General features: G+C 43.5%; 2 protein-coding genes across 3 annotated transcripts; one reads left to right on the top strand and one right to left on the bottom strand.

Moving 5' to 3' along the window:
* The first annotated feature begins 5,055 nt into the window (after positions 1–5,055).
* Positions 5,056–8,460, top strand: cdk2ap2 (cyclin dependent kinase 2 associated protein 2). 2 transcript variants are annotated; one of them, XM_061245829.1, is made up of 6 exons: positions 5,056–5,164; positions 5,517–5,625; positions 5,759–5,881; positions 6,361–6,452; positions 7,305–7,425; positions 8,225–8,460. In XM_061245829.1, the coding sequence occupies exons 3-6, from the start codon at positions 5,827–5,829 to the stop codon at positions 8,290–8,292; spliced, it is 336 nt and encodes a 111-aa protein (XP_061101813.1). In that variant the 5' UTR covers positions 5,056–5,164; positions 5,517–5,625; positions 5,759–5,826; the 3' UTR covers positions 8,293–8,460. The 2 variants fall into 2 exon arrangements, with proteins under 2 accessions (XP_061101813.1, XP_061101812.1); XM_061245828.1 differs by having other exon boundaries at positions 5,061–5,164; positions 5,517–5,881.
* A 46-nt stretch (positions 8,461–8,506) lies between these two features.
* aip (aryl hydrocarbon receptor interacting protein) lies at positions 8,507–15,464 on the bottom strand. Its single transcript, XM_061245827.1, has 7 exons — positions 15,307–15,464; positions 12,540–12,722; positions 12,078–12,266; positions 11,256–11,432; positions 10,533–10,674; positions 10,184–10,416; positions 8,507–9,710 (listed from the first exon to the last, which is right to left on the bottom strand). The coding sequence occupies exons 1-7, from the start codon at positions 15,403–15,405 to the stop codon at positions 9,705–9,707; spliced, it is 1,029 nt and encodes a 342-aa protein (XP_061101811.1). The 5' UTR covers positions 15,406–15,464; the 3' UTR covers positions 8,507–9,704.
* Between the last annotated feature and the right edge of the window lie 562 nt (positions 15,465–16,026).

Raw genomic sequence — 16,026 nt, 5'->3', positions numbered from 1 at the left:
AACCACACTATCATACTCTTTATTTGGAGAATATTTGCCCCCCACCCTCATGACATCTGTGTATACACATACACACACACACACACACACACACACATACACACAAAGCACATACCTGCATGCATGGACACACACATACACACAAAGCACATACCTGCATGCATGGACACACACACATACACACACCTGCATGCATGGACACACACACACAAAACACATACCTGCATGCATGGACACACACATATGCATATATACTTGAGACACACAAACACAGTTGAATACTTCACAGATAAATCCAAAGTAAAACAGTTACACAAATAGCTGAATGAATGTCTGTCTCCCTTTATTATCCCTTTCTTTATTATGTTTATTATTAGCTTATTACTACAGGATAACTAAAGATATGTCGCAATAACATCCTGACATCCTCTCCCAATTGTGAATGCCCATCTTGGTAATTCTGGCCCGCATTGTTCTATGCAGGTCCAACTATATAAATATTTCTGGCTACACTGCTGACCTCCTCCATATGGATAGAGCGCGCACACACACACACACACACACACACACAAACACACACAAGGATGAACAAATGTGTATGGACACACGCGTGCACACACATTTGCATGTGCGCATGAATGGACACAGAAACACACATGTGCAAAGCATACACACGCAAGGACGCCCACTCACACGAACAGATGCTCACACAAGCATGAAAACACACGCATGGACACACAGAAAACACATGCACACGCACGCATACACACACACACACTAACACTGAAAGTAGGTCGCCAATGGCAGGCGGAAGAAACACAAATGAATTGCCGATGTTTACATTTATGTCATCAATATAGCTGAGCATCAGAGGGCGCTGTTTGCCTCTGTATAATTTACGTTAATTTTACCAGCGGGTATTGTCCCTTAATCACACAGCAGTATCAGAATGGAGGGAGGGGATATGGAGCGGAAGTCGCTCTCTCTCTCTCTCTCTCTCTCTCTCTCTCTCTCTCTCTCTCTCTCTCTCTCTCTCTCTCTCTCTCTCTCTCTCTCTCACACACACACACACACACACACACACACACAATTATATTAATAAATAAAAATTGAAAGAACATTGCGGCTGCACAATTTCTTTTTCATTTGTTTTTGCATGGCGCACCACTGAAATGGCAGTTCTGACCCAAGTATGCCAAGACCGGCATGTTATAATATATTTAAGGCAGCAGTAGGCCTACATATACATTTTATCACAGCTATGGAGCATTATTCGCCCGACGCGAATGCAAGGTTAGTAAACTGTAACGTTGTTCTGCCAAACTCGCTAGCTAGTTAGCCTGCAAGCTATCGTGAGTGAGCAAACAAGAGTTTATGCCTTTTTGATGTTTATTTGCACGTTCCCATTGCAAGCACTGAAAAACTGTCCAACACTAGGAGGAGCACGTTGTGTATGTCTGCTCATTTTATTACTCGAAGAAGCGCTGCTTTGCTTTCTCAGATCCACCAAGTTTCGGTCACCCTAAACTAAAGATCTCGCACTTCTGTCCGCTTAAGGAGACAGATCTCTATCGCAAATCAAGTCCCGCATCGGATCGTTTCCGAATCACGTGAACGCGGAGGCAGTGTATAGCTCTGCGTCCCTGCTTGCTTGCAAATTCTGCCTAACATTGTTGGAATGTGATTGCTGTGCTAACGAGTTTTCAGTTTGACTTGAACGGCAGCTTCGCCGTGGAGTGATTTAGGACTGTATATGGTAGTGGTATATAGAAAATGTTTCACTGTTATGAACCAAATAGATTGCGAGATTGTCCCTGTTTGGTTTTTGTGTGCTGTATTCCACTGGGTATCTGACCAGTCATGTAAATGCTGTCCTCTTATTCAGTTTAGTTGTTTATCTTTATTATTTATTACTTGTTGATAAAAATGTATTATGTTGCTACTAATACACTAATACTGCTTCTGATAACAAATGGGACATTTGTCATTGTTACTGGCAAATTTTGAAAGACCCCAATGTCTTCTTGTTTTACACTCCTGAGTGCCCCATTACCAGCCATTGTAAAGACTTTTGTTAATAACCAACATATTGACACAAAACATTAATGGATCAATAAAAACTTTAATCATTATTATATAAAAAATCCAAGAAAGTGGGTTATTTTTAAGGAAGTTAATCTTCCGAATAAATGCAGCATTTTACGTGACTACTGCGAATAATTACGAGTGTACATTCCCAAATCTTGGCAATCCACAACAACCCACTTTGGGATCAATTGTCCTAACCTGTCCTCCAGATGTGGTGACCGATTATGTGACAATTCACAGTAGTTTCTCTGAAAAGCTGATACCACTTATAAATAGATAATTTGTCCACACTTGGGGGCCTCATCATGCTCCGTGCCACCAAGGATCTGCAGCCTTGGAGCCGCAGCGAAAGGACTCTTGTTACGCAATAAAACGCTAGATGGCAGTGTAATGCAAATTGAGATTATAGACACTTACTGAGCACTTTATTAGGAATTTATTCATGCGATTATCTAATGAGCCAATTGTGTGGCAACAGTGCAATGCATAAAATCATGCAGATACGGGTCAGGAGATTCAGTTAATGTTCACATAAAATCATCAGCACCCTAATCCCTGGGAAAAAAAATCTGATCTCAGTGATTTTGACCGTGGCATGATTGTTGGTGCCAAACGGGCTGGTTTGAGTTTTTGTAACTGCTGATCTCCTGGGATTTTCACACAGAACTCAGAACAGAGTTTACTCAGAATGGTGCAAAAAACAAAACAAAAAAATCCGGTGAGGGGCAGTTCTGCGGACGGAAATGGCCAGACTGGTTTGAGCTGACAGAAAGGCTACAGTAACTCAGATAACCACTCTGTACAATTGTGGTGAGCAGAAAAGCATCTCAGAATGCACAACATGTCAATCATTGAGGTGAATGGGCTACAACAGCAGAAGACCACCTCAGGTTCCACTTCTGTCAGCCAAGAACAGAAAGCTGAGGCTACAGTGGGCACAGGCTCACCAAACCTGGACAGTTGAAGACTGGAAAAATGTAGCCTGGTCTGATGAACCTCGATTTCTGCTGAGGCATACAGATGGTAGGGTCATAATTTGGCACCAACAGTGCGAATCCATGCTCCCTGACTTGTGTCAACAGTCCAGGCTGGTGGCGGTGGTGTAATGGTGTGGGGAATGTTGGTATACTTTGCGCCTATTAATACAAATCAATCATCATTGCCACAGCCTATTTGAGTATTGTTGCTGACCATGTGCATCCCTTCTTGGCCAGAATGTATCCATCTTCTAATGGCTACTTCCAGCATGATAATGCACCATGTCAGAAAGTCATCTCAGACTGATTTCATGAACATGACAATGAGTTCAATGTTCTTCAGTGGCCTCCCCAGTCACCGGATCTGACCGGATCCAATAGAACACTTTCCGGATGTGGTAGAACGGAAATTTGCAGCATGAATGTGCAGCTTACACAGCTGCAGAAATTGTATGATGCAGTCAGCATGGAACAGAATCTCAAAGGAATGTTTTAAACATCTTGTGGAATCCATGGCATGAAGAATTAACACTGTTATCAGAGCAAAGGGAGGCCCTACCAAGTATCCCTAATAAAGTGCTCAGTGAATGTATAAATATAATTCATTCATTCATTATCCTAAACCTGCTTATCCTGAACAGGGTCGCATAGGGGCTGGAGCCTATACCAGCATACATTGGGCGAAAGGCAGGAATACACCCTGGACAGGTCGCCAGACCATGTGTGGAGTGGCGACCTGTCCAGGGTGTATTCCTGCCTTTTCTGTGTGGAGTTTGCATGTCCTCCCTATGTTTGCGTGGCATAGGCTCCAGCCCCCCTGCGACCCTGTTCAGAATAAGCAGGTTAAGAAAATGGATGGATCACATTGTTGCAGGGAAATATACATTAGCTATTGTAATGGGGTCTATAGCTAGCTAATAACTAGCTGGTTGGGAAAGGGAGTCAAATTTGATCTAGCTAGCTGGGAATGTGACGATTAGGTAATTCTGATGATTAGGTAAATCAAACAGAATCCAGGAAAGTGGTTGCAGCACCGTCTCAGATTTGGTTAAAAGTTTGTCTATATAATGTTTGGGTCCCGAAACTAAGGCCTGTAAAATATGTTTGTTCAATTCCAATGTTTTTATTTTTTTTGGTCCTAGCTTCCACACATTCCACTTTGGTCCTATGAAAATGAACAAAATGTCTTGTTTTATTCATACCATCTTTATGTCCATTGGTGGGAGAGAAATATTGGCACAAAATTAATAGAAGATTGTATGAAAGATTGCAGAAATAATGGTTGATATCATACTTGTGCAGAATTGTGGGTTTGTAATATCACTCTCGTTTAGGGCCTTATAAAAATAAAACGGCATGCAGTGCCTGTAGGCTTTTAATCGTTTTGGCATAAAGAAAACATGCTTGTATTCCATCCTACAACGTTGGGTGAGGCTAGGAACAATACTTGTCAAGATATTAATGCCCAAACATGGCTTCCCAGATAAGGCGTTTTTCAGGGCTGAAAAAATATGAAAACTTTACAGGCCATAGTTTTTGGACCCATTCATAATATAGAAAAGGTTTAAACCTTTAAACCTTTAAATCTCAGTCGGTGCTGCAACAACCTTGTCTTGACAAGGGATGACCCAACCAATACTCGTGTGTCGACAGGGTGTTTAGCTCTCAAATCGCTGCTGTTTCGACGTAAAATGTACACAAAACCTCTGACGTTTCCTTGAAATGGCAGCTGCAATTTCTCATTTTTTAAAATTCAATTCAAATAGCTCCATCGGCATGACAGAATCGTGGTAGCGTCTCATCGAGGAACAAGAGTTCTTCTTCGCGGGTCTCTCGCTACAGCTCCAAGGCTGCAGATAACCCCTACTCCGTGCAACACTTGCATCCTCTCAAAATTAAGCCAATCACAATCGGGTACGTTACGGTTTGAACGTGAAACCTAGGGCTGTATTTCTGGCGACGTCGGACAGCCTCTCAGTTCTTATTTCACTTCATGAATATTGAAATAAAGGGATGTGCCTTGAGCAGACGACGCTTCTCCACCATCGCGCAGGCGCAGTGTACTTCGGGAGAGAGGAAGCGGCCGTCGTCGGAGAGGGGTAAACAAGTATATCTGATGGAATATATTATATATTAATTTTCTAGCTTAAATACTTTGTTTTAGTTCTTATAAACACTGCCTTGAATTATTTCAGCTTTACATGAACACAAAAGAACGATAACACGCACTGAAACAGGCTAGCTACTAAAATACCATCGAGTTACACCTGGTTGTATGGGCATAGGTTGCGGAGTAGCTAACGTTAGCCAACTTGCTAGATAATCAGTCTTATATGGGGACGATTGCACCTAGACTTAGCTTGCCAGTCTGCTATTGCTACCTGAATTTCCGTTCAAACGCACTCTGTTGAGAAGCTCAATAAATCGTGTCTGTTTGACCCTTTGTTGCAGTTGGTTCGGTAGTGAGAATCCCGTGCATGAAAAGCGCACGGAAACCGGCTACACTGGGAAGACTTGGAAGGCTGGAAAGGAAATCGCGAGCTAGCGAGCGTTAACATAGGTAATTATCGGACCGAACCAACACAATAACTGACCGAAGTTAAACACTGGCATGCTTGGATAATTTAAAAGAAGACGGCTTCTGTGATTAAATAGAATTAGTTTAACTAACCTCGCTCGCTTGCTACACTGAGGGTGAGATAGAAAAGCTGGTCTGAAACAAAACGCACGGCCAGACGAACCCTGGGACCTTCAGGAAAGAATGAGCTATAAACCGATTGCTCCGGCCCCCACCGGCTCCAACCACACCCCGCCCGGTGAGTCTCACCCCAGCCATTGTAATCAGATTATAGCATTATTTGTTGGCTACATCAGTAGTGGTGGAACTAGAAAAGATTAGTTTTCTTTGTGAGCGATGTGACTCCATGAAGGAAATTAATGGAATGAAACTTAAAGGAGGTCAGAGGACGGATAAACAAGGGGAGGAGGAGTAAGGGGTGTAACTACGCTGGGATAGCGGTACGACACTACCATGTCTCTGTCCAGCTCTCTCAGTGCACTGATAACGCACAGCGGTGTCCATTCAGTGTTCAGCTAGTACACGTTCTTCGCACACAGACGCACTGTTAAAACTGTTCCATATGAAGCCACACGCGTGTTCCATTATCTGTGCACTGTAGTGCATCGTGTACGGTGCACATGAAATCTGTCTGAATGTTCTGAACTGCTACGTGTGAAGTGCACTGGGACATGACTAGCTCTTTCGCCTTTCTTTCTCTCTTCCCCATCTTTGCAGGTTCTAGTGTACCCTCTCCCTCTCTCCCCTCGTCTTCCACCTTCCGCCCAGCGTTCAGCGACTTTGGCCCCCCTTCCATGGGTTTTGTCCCGGTAAGGCCTCTCCTGGTATCTGAAAGCACAACATTTATCTTTCTGTGCAGAATTCATCATCTGGACACAGTGCAGAGCCAGGGGAAGTGCAGGCTACAGTTGCTAATTAGTCAGCAGATTCAATGAAAGAAAGAGACAAGAGAAAAAGGTTATCTGGGTGAAAAGCTGCCAGCCAGTTAGTCCATCTCTGCAGCCTCTAATCTGTCACCCAGAACCATATAATTCTTAGTCAACACTATACTCTTTACATTTTAGTCATTTAGCAGACGCTTTTAATCTAAAACAATTTACAAGTGCGTAAAAACATCACATCCATAAATAGCAAAACACACACGAATAGCTGTTCTAACCAAAAAGCAATAGTAATCGTAAGTGCTAATTCATTTTTTAATATAGTACAAGAGTGATATCAGAAGGGGGGGGTTAAATCAGGAGGGTGCTCTGATTTAAAAAAAAAAAAAGAAGAAAATTATAATATAGGGTGTACAAGAGGGATTTTGGAAAGGGGGGGGGGGAAGCAGGCATAGTCTGAAAAAGGGGTTTTTTTTAGTGGGGAGGGATTCTGCTGTCCTGGCTGTGGTAGGCAAGTCATTCTACCACTGAGGAACCAGAACGGAAAACACGTGAATGTGCAGCTCGAATGTAAAGGAGTAAAAAAATGAGGTAATGGGCATCCCTTTGTATCAAAAATCTGCAAAAATTAAAATAAAGAAAAAAGAAAAATTAACTATCTCTGTAAGGTTGGCAAAATAAACTTGATTACAAACCAAAAGAAAATGTTCTCTTATGTTATCCTTGAAAGGGATCACTCCTGGTAAAGGGTTGTACTGATGTATCCTCTTTCTCTCTCAGCCAGTGAAGGTATCTCAGGGTTCTACCTACAGCGAGCTACTGTCCGTCATCGAGGAGATGAGCCGCGAGATCCGCCCAACCTATGCTGGTAGCAAGAGTGCCATGGAGAGGCTAAAACGAGGTATGGTACAGCAGCCAGGCATGTTGAGTCCACCGGCACCACAGTGCTTCCTCAGTGTGCTAGATTCTTGGTCCTGGAGGGTGGTTGGTTGAACAAAGGTCTCCGACCCTTGCCAAAGATTAGACACTCTAGGGATCAATGGTGATGTGAAATGTTATTGCGTCTCAGGTTTTTGGCTACAATTGCTTATTTTTACCTCCTTGCATCCTTTCCTAGCTCATTGGGTCCCCCCAATGGAGGACGCAAAGGATGCACTCATGCTTCTTTGTTCAAGAATCCTTCAGGAGCCTCCTGGCTCCTAGCTCCTGTCCTTAAAGATGCCAGGCCAATTTCTGGGTCAGTCGAGGACAGATAAAATAAGGATTAGGATAAGGATGGATAAAATAAGCGATTGGAATGAGCCCATTGTATACTTTTCAGGTCCTTTGTCCTGAAAGGTCGTAGTGTCACCAGAGAGCACCAACCCCATATTAATGAATGTATGGAGAATACATTAGAAAATGACCAATGGGTCAGAATAAAGCGTTGACCGTCAGCATTCGTGTTCTGAAAATCTATTGCATATTTTCCATTTGTGATGGTTCCTACACTGCTAATGTGCAGTTCCTAAGGTTGTGAATGGCGAACTCTTAATGCAAATGCTAGCTGAAATCTAAAATAAAGCTACACCAGCGCTTGTGATGTACAGACAGGCGGCGAACGCCGTGTAGTGATGTACAAGCAATCAATGCTATGGACGATATGCTTTTATTGTAGCAGTGTACAGGTGGTTAACAGTGTTCTCATTCCCCCCCACCAGGTATCATCCATGCCCGAGCATTGGTCAGGGAGTGTCTAGCAGAGACGGAGAGGAGTGCTCGCACATAACCCCCCCCCCCCCCCCCAGCTCAGACACACACAGTTCTCCTCCCCACTCAAATCCCCATCCTTCCCCATCAATCCAGTGAATCCAGTATCAATGCTGGTAGTGTGACAATTTTGTAAACTCAATTTTTTGCAGCTAGTTGAATTAAATAAAATCGTTTTTCAATTAAATCACCCTGCCCTGTGTGTGTGCCTCCGAGGTGAAAACACGATGCAGTGAGGATTTCTCTCTTTATTTGGCTTCTTATAGTCACAAGACGAGCTGGGCTTTTGCCCGTTTGGAGAGCAGAGCGCTGTGCATGGCGGCTTCACTCCACAAGCACACAAACACATTTACTCATCAGGTTCAGTGTTGCTGCAGGTTCAGTGACGACAGCCGCTTGTATACATACAACTTGTGATATTCATCCTATAGCTAAACAAATACAAAATAACAGAAATTAGCTTGGCAGACTTTTTTTGACATGGGCAGACTGAATATCGCTCTGTGTCCATACTACTCAAGGGGATATTTAACAGCTAGTTATTTGCATCAGAAATCTTGTAACATCAAAATTTGTTGATACCAAGACTTTAACACTCAACCTAAACCTTGATGGTGCTTTGCAGGTTTACAAACAAAATGCAATGTTTACGAGGAGCGCCTGCGGTTTATCTGGCAGGAGGCTCAACTGTTAACAGGCTTGTAAGGTTTTGTGTGCAAAAACTGCTGGTGAAATTATAATGGGCAATTCACTTTGGCCATGGAGGTTCTGAGCTTGTAATTGTGTAATTTGGCCTGTGAAAAGCCTCTGTACATCTGCCAGTCGCTCTATACAGAGCTTTAAAATGGCCCCAGCTGGCTGACCAATCACTACAGTGCAGCCAGCAGGTTGTAGATTTGTTGCCCCGTTGGGTCCAAAGGGTACAATCTTCCGATTGATCATTTACCCCTTCCCCTGGCAAGTAACCAGAGAGGGGGGGTGGATTTCCCAACGGAACATTTCTCCCCATTTTTTGGAAAGGAACCTGAATGAACTATGCTCACTCAAGTCTAAAAGGTGGCCGAGGATGGCAGACTGTGACGTAAAGTCTCCAAGCTTTAATATAAAGATCACCAATTAATAGAAAAGCACGATATTAGCATAAATGTAGATAAATAATGCAGATAGTTATAGTCACATTCTGTCCTTGGTTATAAAGGCAGGAACAGATGTTTTTGTGAGGGGGGTTAGGGTGTGGGCTAGTGACACTGATTGTCTCTGTTGACCGTTTGCCTTCCTGATGCACATCAAAAGGTTTTCTGTGTTTCACAATGTATTTGTTCAGCATGTGTCTGTTGCCCAGTACATTGTCACTCTCTGTGTCCATGTGTGTATGTGTGTGGTTGAGTAGGTCTGATTCACTCTTTTCTTTTTTCTGGTAATGTCTGGTCTTCAGCCCTGAAATAGAAAGAACAAATCATAAACAAAATGTTTTTCAAAATAATGAACAAATCTTGAATAAAATATGTATTACTTGCGTTGACAATTTCAGAACAGAAAGACATACTGTACACAGACCCACATGGGCTGACACTGACCACACACACATTTGTTTCCATAATTAGCCAGCAATTGTGACCACCTGTTATAAATAAGAGTGAAAATTAAACATTGCTACCAAGATTGCCAATGAATTACAGGTGATGGAAGAGAGGCTTATTCAGGGCTCTACAGTGCTCACATTTTAGTTGCATTTGCTCCTCAAAATTGATATGTACTAACTGGAAAAACAATCACAAATAATCTACTAATTGGGATGCATCAGTGAGCTCATAAATTTACGAATGTTAGCTTACTAAAGGTGAAGCCACAGTGTTACCATGGTCAACAGAACGACCCCAACAGGCTTAGTTTTAGGTGCCGAGACTCACATTAGTGGCAGTGGTAGAGGCACCTCCGCTGTAGTTGAACAGGCTCTTGTAGCGTCCCTTCTCTTCCTTCCGTTTCTCCCGGATCCGTTCCTCCATTAGCCGTAGCTCCCGCGCTACGGACGACGTCAGCGAGGGATCTAGCTCCACCACCTTAGCGAAGTCTGACCGGGCCTCGGTCTCGTTCCACACTGCCGCGTGTGCCTTCCCGCGCTTGAAGTACGCCTTCACATTGCCTACGAGGCACAGAGATGGAACATTTAGGACTGCTGAAGCTATGGATAGTTTTCAGTTGTGATTAAGCCTGTATTTGTATGTGGACACAAACGGGATACGTAGGTTTATGACTCACCCTCATGTTTATACAATATAGAGGAGCAGTGGTCCAGAACCTCATAGTACTGGCCCTCAATTAACCGGCACTGGCAATAGTTCAGCAGCAGAGGCGTGATCATGTGGTCCAATCGGAACCAGCTCTCATCCCCTGGACGCTCCTGATTGGACAGTCGGAAAGGAGAAGAAATAATATGAAGCCTACGATTGGTGCTCACTTCTTGCATCGCTCATTGATCATAACCTGTAAACTGTTGGTAAGCAGCAAATCAGCAGTTACCCAGAAGTGACCCTGGGCTAGTGAAGGCCACCCTACTCTGAGGAGTTAAACAAAGCAGCATTCAATTTTACACAGCAAGACCCAACTATCTCTTTTCCATCTATCCAATTATTTGTCTTTTTCATTGAAGGAAAAAAGGAGCTGGACTAGGTTGCTAGCAGAGGTGGGTATTTTGTTCCAATCACCTGGATTTGCTAAATAGCACAATTCTTTTGCCAAGATGCCAAGAGGTAGAACTAATTGGTGATCAGATCAGCTGTTCATGGGTGGAAGAAACAGATGGCAGGACTTCTACTTTCTGAGCCCTGGACTTTCCACCTCTGCTAGGTAGGTTAGATAACTTACAACCTTGTGAGTCAAAATAAAAGAAGAACAACACAGGCCTGTAAGACCGGAGATTCAAGTCTGAAGTCTGGAGAATCAGAGGTGTGTCCCTCGATGATGACACGGCCAAGGACTTGCCTTCATTTGCAGGTTCTTGAGGCAGGCGATGGCATTGTGGTATTTCTCGGCAGCCGCAGCGATCTCTCCCCTTCGGTACAGCTCGTTCCCCTCTTCATGGATCGGAGGCACCGCCTGCAGCTTCTCCTCATCGGTCATGGCCCACGTGTCCAACTGGAAGGAGCCGGGAGGCTGAACCTGGGCACAGGGGTACAGCTGTATGGATGGCCATAGCAGTGGCCATAGGATCCTACAAGCGTCACTCATGTAGAGTAACAGTGAGACGGTTGTGAGCTTGGTTTGGCCATGCTGGATGTGTGGCTTATCGATGTTGCAATCAGAGTCTGGGTTCAATGTAAGACGTTTTTTATGACAGATGCTTCATTCTAGAATGTCAGCCAGTCTGTCAATAATGGAATGTCCATCAAATAGCACATTGTGATTTGTATTTAATACGAAGTCTTGTTTTCCCATTTAAGGAAGACCATACTCTAGCTCTGCTGCAAAGAGAATGGAATTTGGATTGTTTCCTGGCAAGGCATTTGATTCTTAACCAAAGCCAAGCTGTAATTCACCCTTCCATCACAGCATTGCAGAAGTAGGTCTCGAATTTCAGGTCTGGAAGGCCTTGAGCCCAAATGTAATATGCTTTCACATTAACGTGGATGTTACGACATATATACAGTATACTGACATACAGTGCCATAGCCACTCTTCTTGGCAGTAGTTAAAGCTACTGTGTCTTTATCCTGTGCTTAATGTCAGCTAACGCAATGTTGATGGCTAAATAAGTTGCAGTCAACGGGAAATAGGATCAGTGGCGGCAGGTGAAACGGCACTCACCTCCAGCAGCTCCAGAGTGAAGAGCAGGGGCTGTGGAGTGGCCTGCAAGGTGTCCAGGTCCTGGTGCCCTAGGGAATGGTGGGAGTGGATTTGGGCAATCCCACAGCAGTGCCTCTGACCCTCCAGAGGATCCTTACCCACACTGATGTTCCTAAGAGACTGCGAGACCAGGGGGTACAGGGCCGTGTGCTGGGGGAAAGAAGGCTGGGTTCTTATACACAGTCTGGGAGGCGTCGGAGACAGGCTAAGGATCCCACTACACCCCAAAGCAGAGTATTGGTGGTAGGTAGACCTGGGTCTAATACATAATTGTTTTGGATTAAAATATTTTCCTACACTTTTCTGAGCTCGTCAGGTATATTGGAACCTATGAAATACTCTCAGAAAAGCAGGCAATCAACTGAGTACAGAAAAGTATTTGAATCCAAAAAAATAACGTATCTGGTGGCAGGACGACACTACCTTTGTATCGCAGGTGAACTCAGCGACCTCTCCCTTCCTCATGGTGATGACAACACGCTCCCACACCGGCAGCTTAAACTTCTTCCCCAGAATCAGCTCCATGGGCCTGCTCATCCCGGCCATCGAGCGCGAGTCATCCAGCAGTGTCCCATCACACAGCGCGGTGCGGTAGTGGAACTTCACCTGGGGTAAGGGGTTAGGGGGCACAACAGGGTAACATGAAAATTACATATTACAATTTTGCAGCAGTGGAAGAAAGAAAGGAATTAGTGGATAAGGCGGTGAATAAGAAAAATGATGAATAAGAAAGATGACATTAGAAATCTGCGGTCCATAAAAACATTTCCTATTAGAATCCATCCTTCTTAATCATTTCCAAACAGGCTTCTGTAGAAAAAAAAGGGGGGGGGGGGATAGAGTGAATGACTAGTAGTTAAAACGTATAGTCAAGAGAGATCTGGAATCCTGTGAATTTATGGAAGATTCTGGAAAGAGGGTCATACTTGTTGAGTATGATCAAAAGAGATGATGGGACAGACTGAGGGGAAAACAGGCAGGAGGATATAAACAGATGACTGACTAATAGGGGCAGTAGGGAAAATGATGAGGGTGAGACATACAGTGAAGTTGGGTGAATGGGGAAGGACAGAGAAAGACAGTAAAATGTTTTTAGCTTTTGGCCTTTACAAAATAATTTTCAGTATGTAAACAAACAATCGGTACATAATTCCACAAGGTAAAATTATGCAGCCCATCTTCTATAAACAGTTTTTAATTCCTACACTCTCCCTCAAGGGAAATCGGATGCCATCAAACCAGCCCACTGGACTGGAGAAGCACACCTTCTGATCTGGCATATTGAATTTGCATTGCGTGTGTTTAATATAATCATATAATATGCTGCAGTGTTGCATCTACAAAATATGACCATTGACTGAGATCTGAAAGGAGCTTATTGCATGTATACCACTGGGCTGTTTTATGTTTGATCCTTTCTCCTGGGGCTCTTTGGGCTGCTCTGTGTATGATGAACTAATGATTATGGCGATGATGATGGCGATTATAATTAATGTTGGCTGCTTGTGTGCTCTCATCAAGCAGGCTTGTGTCACACTGCTGCTGAAGAAAGCCAGCCTAGACCCGCTCTGTGGAGCGGAGCGAAGAGGGTAAAACAGAAAGCTTTCCTGGGCACGAGCAGGTCCAAGGGGCTCCTAGAGTGTCTGCATGCACACGGGGTCCTCTTATTTTGTCCCCTGCACAAGTCATTTCTATATCCTATTCCCCCTCTGCCATCCAGTACCTACCGGTTTTTTTTTGTGCCATTTTCAACCAAAGCAATGACCAAATGTTATTGTCTGGTTTAATACCATTCATTTTGTATTATGGAGGGGCAGATTAAAGTTTGAAGTGGAATGGTTTACCTGCTACATACAGTAGCTTCAGAAAGTGTTCAGACCCCCTTGCAGACTTTATTGTGTTGTAGATTAAATTTTAAATGGCTGAAAATTTTGCCCATCAATGTACACTCAATAACCCATAATTACGAAGTGAAAACGTTTTTAGAAACTTTTGCAAATATATTAACAATCAAAAACTAAAATCTTTCATTTTCATTCAGTTTTGGAGTGCTGTGCCACTCGACCGTGGTCAGGTGCATAAAATAACACAAAGTGTGCAAAAAGTGAAAGGGTCTGGAAAACTTTCTGAAGCCACTGTACATCGCTCAAAACGCTGATCTAGATTTAGATGTGGACACTTGTTTTGGATAGTACATTTTACATGTAGGCCGTTTATTATTCACGATTAAGCATACCTCATGTTTTAGTTGGGCAATTACACGACTAATACAAACTATGCGTAAAGAAAATGTTTCAGTTGTACGTATTAGAGTTAGAAATGGAAACAAACTGCGAACGAAGGCTTGCGGGAAGGGGATAGTTGAGGGGTTCACAAGCCTGCTCCCCCCAGATTCCGCCGACGGTACAGATACAATATGGCGGACGATGAGCTCACGGGCGTACAAGGGTGTTGGGGGCGGATTGAGATACAAACCAAGTAACAAAGCAAAGCAAGACGTTGACTGGCAATACATTCTGCAACCGAAACTAACGTTTGTAAATCGAGCAGGGTCGCGAGCATAAGAAACGGACCGATTCACTTTAGCTAGCTTATAGATTTCCGCTCTCGGAAATCCACCGACAGAAACGGGTAGGATGGACAAATACAATTTGTTTATAGTCGCTTTTTGTTTACACTGATTCATCCTTAATACTGTCAATTATGAACTCTATCCAATTGAAAACCTGAAAAAGTAGTGAGCGGCGTCTCATTGCACCAATGGTTGCTCAGTATAGTACGGACGAAGAGTGACACTTCAGGGAGCCAACACAACAGATGCAAAGAGCATAAGTCTGGCACAGAAGCACCGCCCCATATTGGTACCAGCATCAGAAATGAAAAATATGATAGCTAACGAAATGAGCGAACTAGCTAGTTTCTGAAACCGATCAGCCAAGTAAAACACTGAACAAACAACACATAACATGTAATGTTCACAGACAAAGCACTATACATTATTGGCCAGTCCCCAGAACGCTGGCGGGAACTGCATTATTTCACCAAGTTTGCTAGTTAGCCAGCGAATGTTCTCTCCAAGAAAAATGCTAGCTTGGTAGCAGTCAGGATATTACAGATAGATACGCAACAACGATAGATATGAGTACCGTCAATCAGAAGAATGTATTCGGGAAAAAAAACTGTCGCGTACCTTAGTTCCATCGGGAAACACTGGAAGGTCACCTTTGCCCGGACTTATCACTCTTTTTTTAATCCCCTCCGCATTGAGTTCGATTGCTAGTTCCTCCATCCCTGTTGAACGGTGACAAGACGATGATCTTCGCTTGAGGATTTCGGGAAAGGTCGTCTGAAGTCGGAAATGTTCGTGAGGGCGGGGTAAGCGTAGGTTCCGTCCCCGGAGACTGACGAATGAAAAAGGACGTACTCGGTACTTTTGCAGCTTGATGCGTTTTCGTTTCTTCTATTTTTTTCAGTTTGTTAATCGCGCAACCGTATCCAGTTCCAAACATGAAATACTGCCTTAATCACAGATATTGAGGCAGACTGGCAGCTGATCAAATATATTTAAAGATATTTATGTGCGCTTAATTTTCCCACTTTAAATATGTAGGCCTATTACTTTATTTGAATATCTCAGGGTATTTGCTACTTGGACATTTGGTCTACACAAGCTGTAGCTGCTTGATTCTTTTCATGAACTGGTGAGCATAGGGGCAATTCCAGCATTATGGATGTGACATTTGGGCTCAAAATGAGAAACATAATCCCTCATAAAAATTGCCCTTCTTACATGATAATTCTTTGAACGTATATTATCATGGCACCCACTTGGCTGAGAGGAAGGGCCAAACAACAGGAAATAACTTGCGTTATGGATGTGATGCAAAAATACAGGTATTTTGGGGAGAAT

Source organism: Conger conger, chromosome 6 (genome assembly GCF_963514075.1).
Source record: "Conger conger chromosome 6, fConCon1.1, whole genome shotgun sequence".
NCBI classification, from domain to species: Eukaryota; Metazoa; Chordata; class Actinopteri; order Anguilliformes; family Congridae; genus Conger; species Conger conger.
The sequence above is the reverse complement of the archived record's forward strand: the minus strand, read 5'-3'. Positions and strand labels throughout refer to the sequence as shown.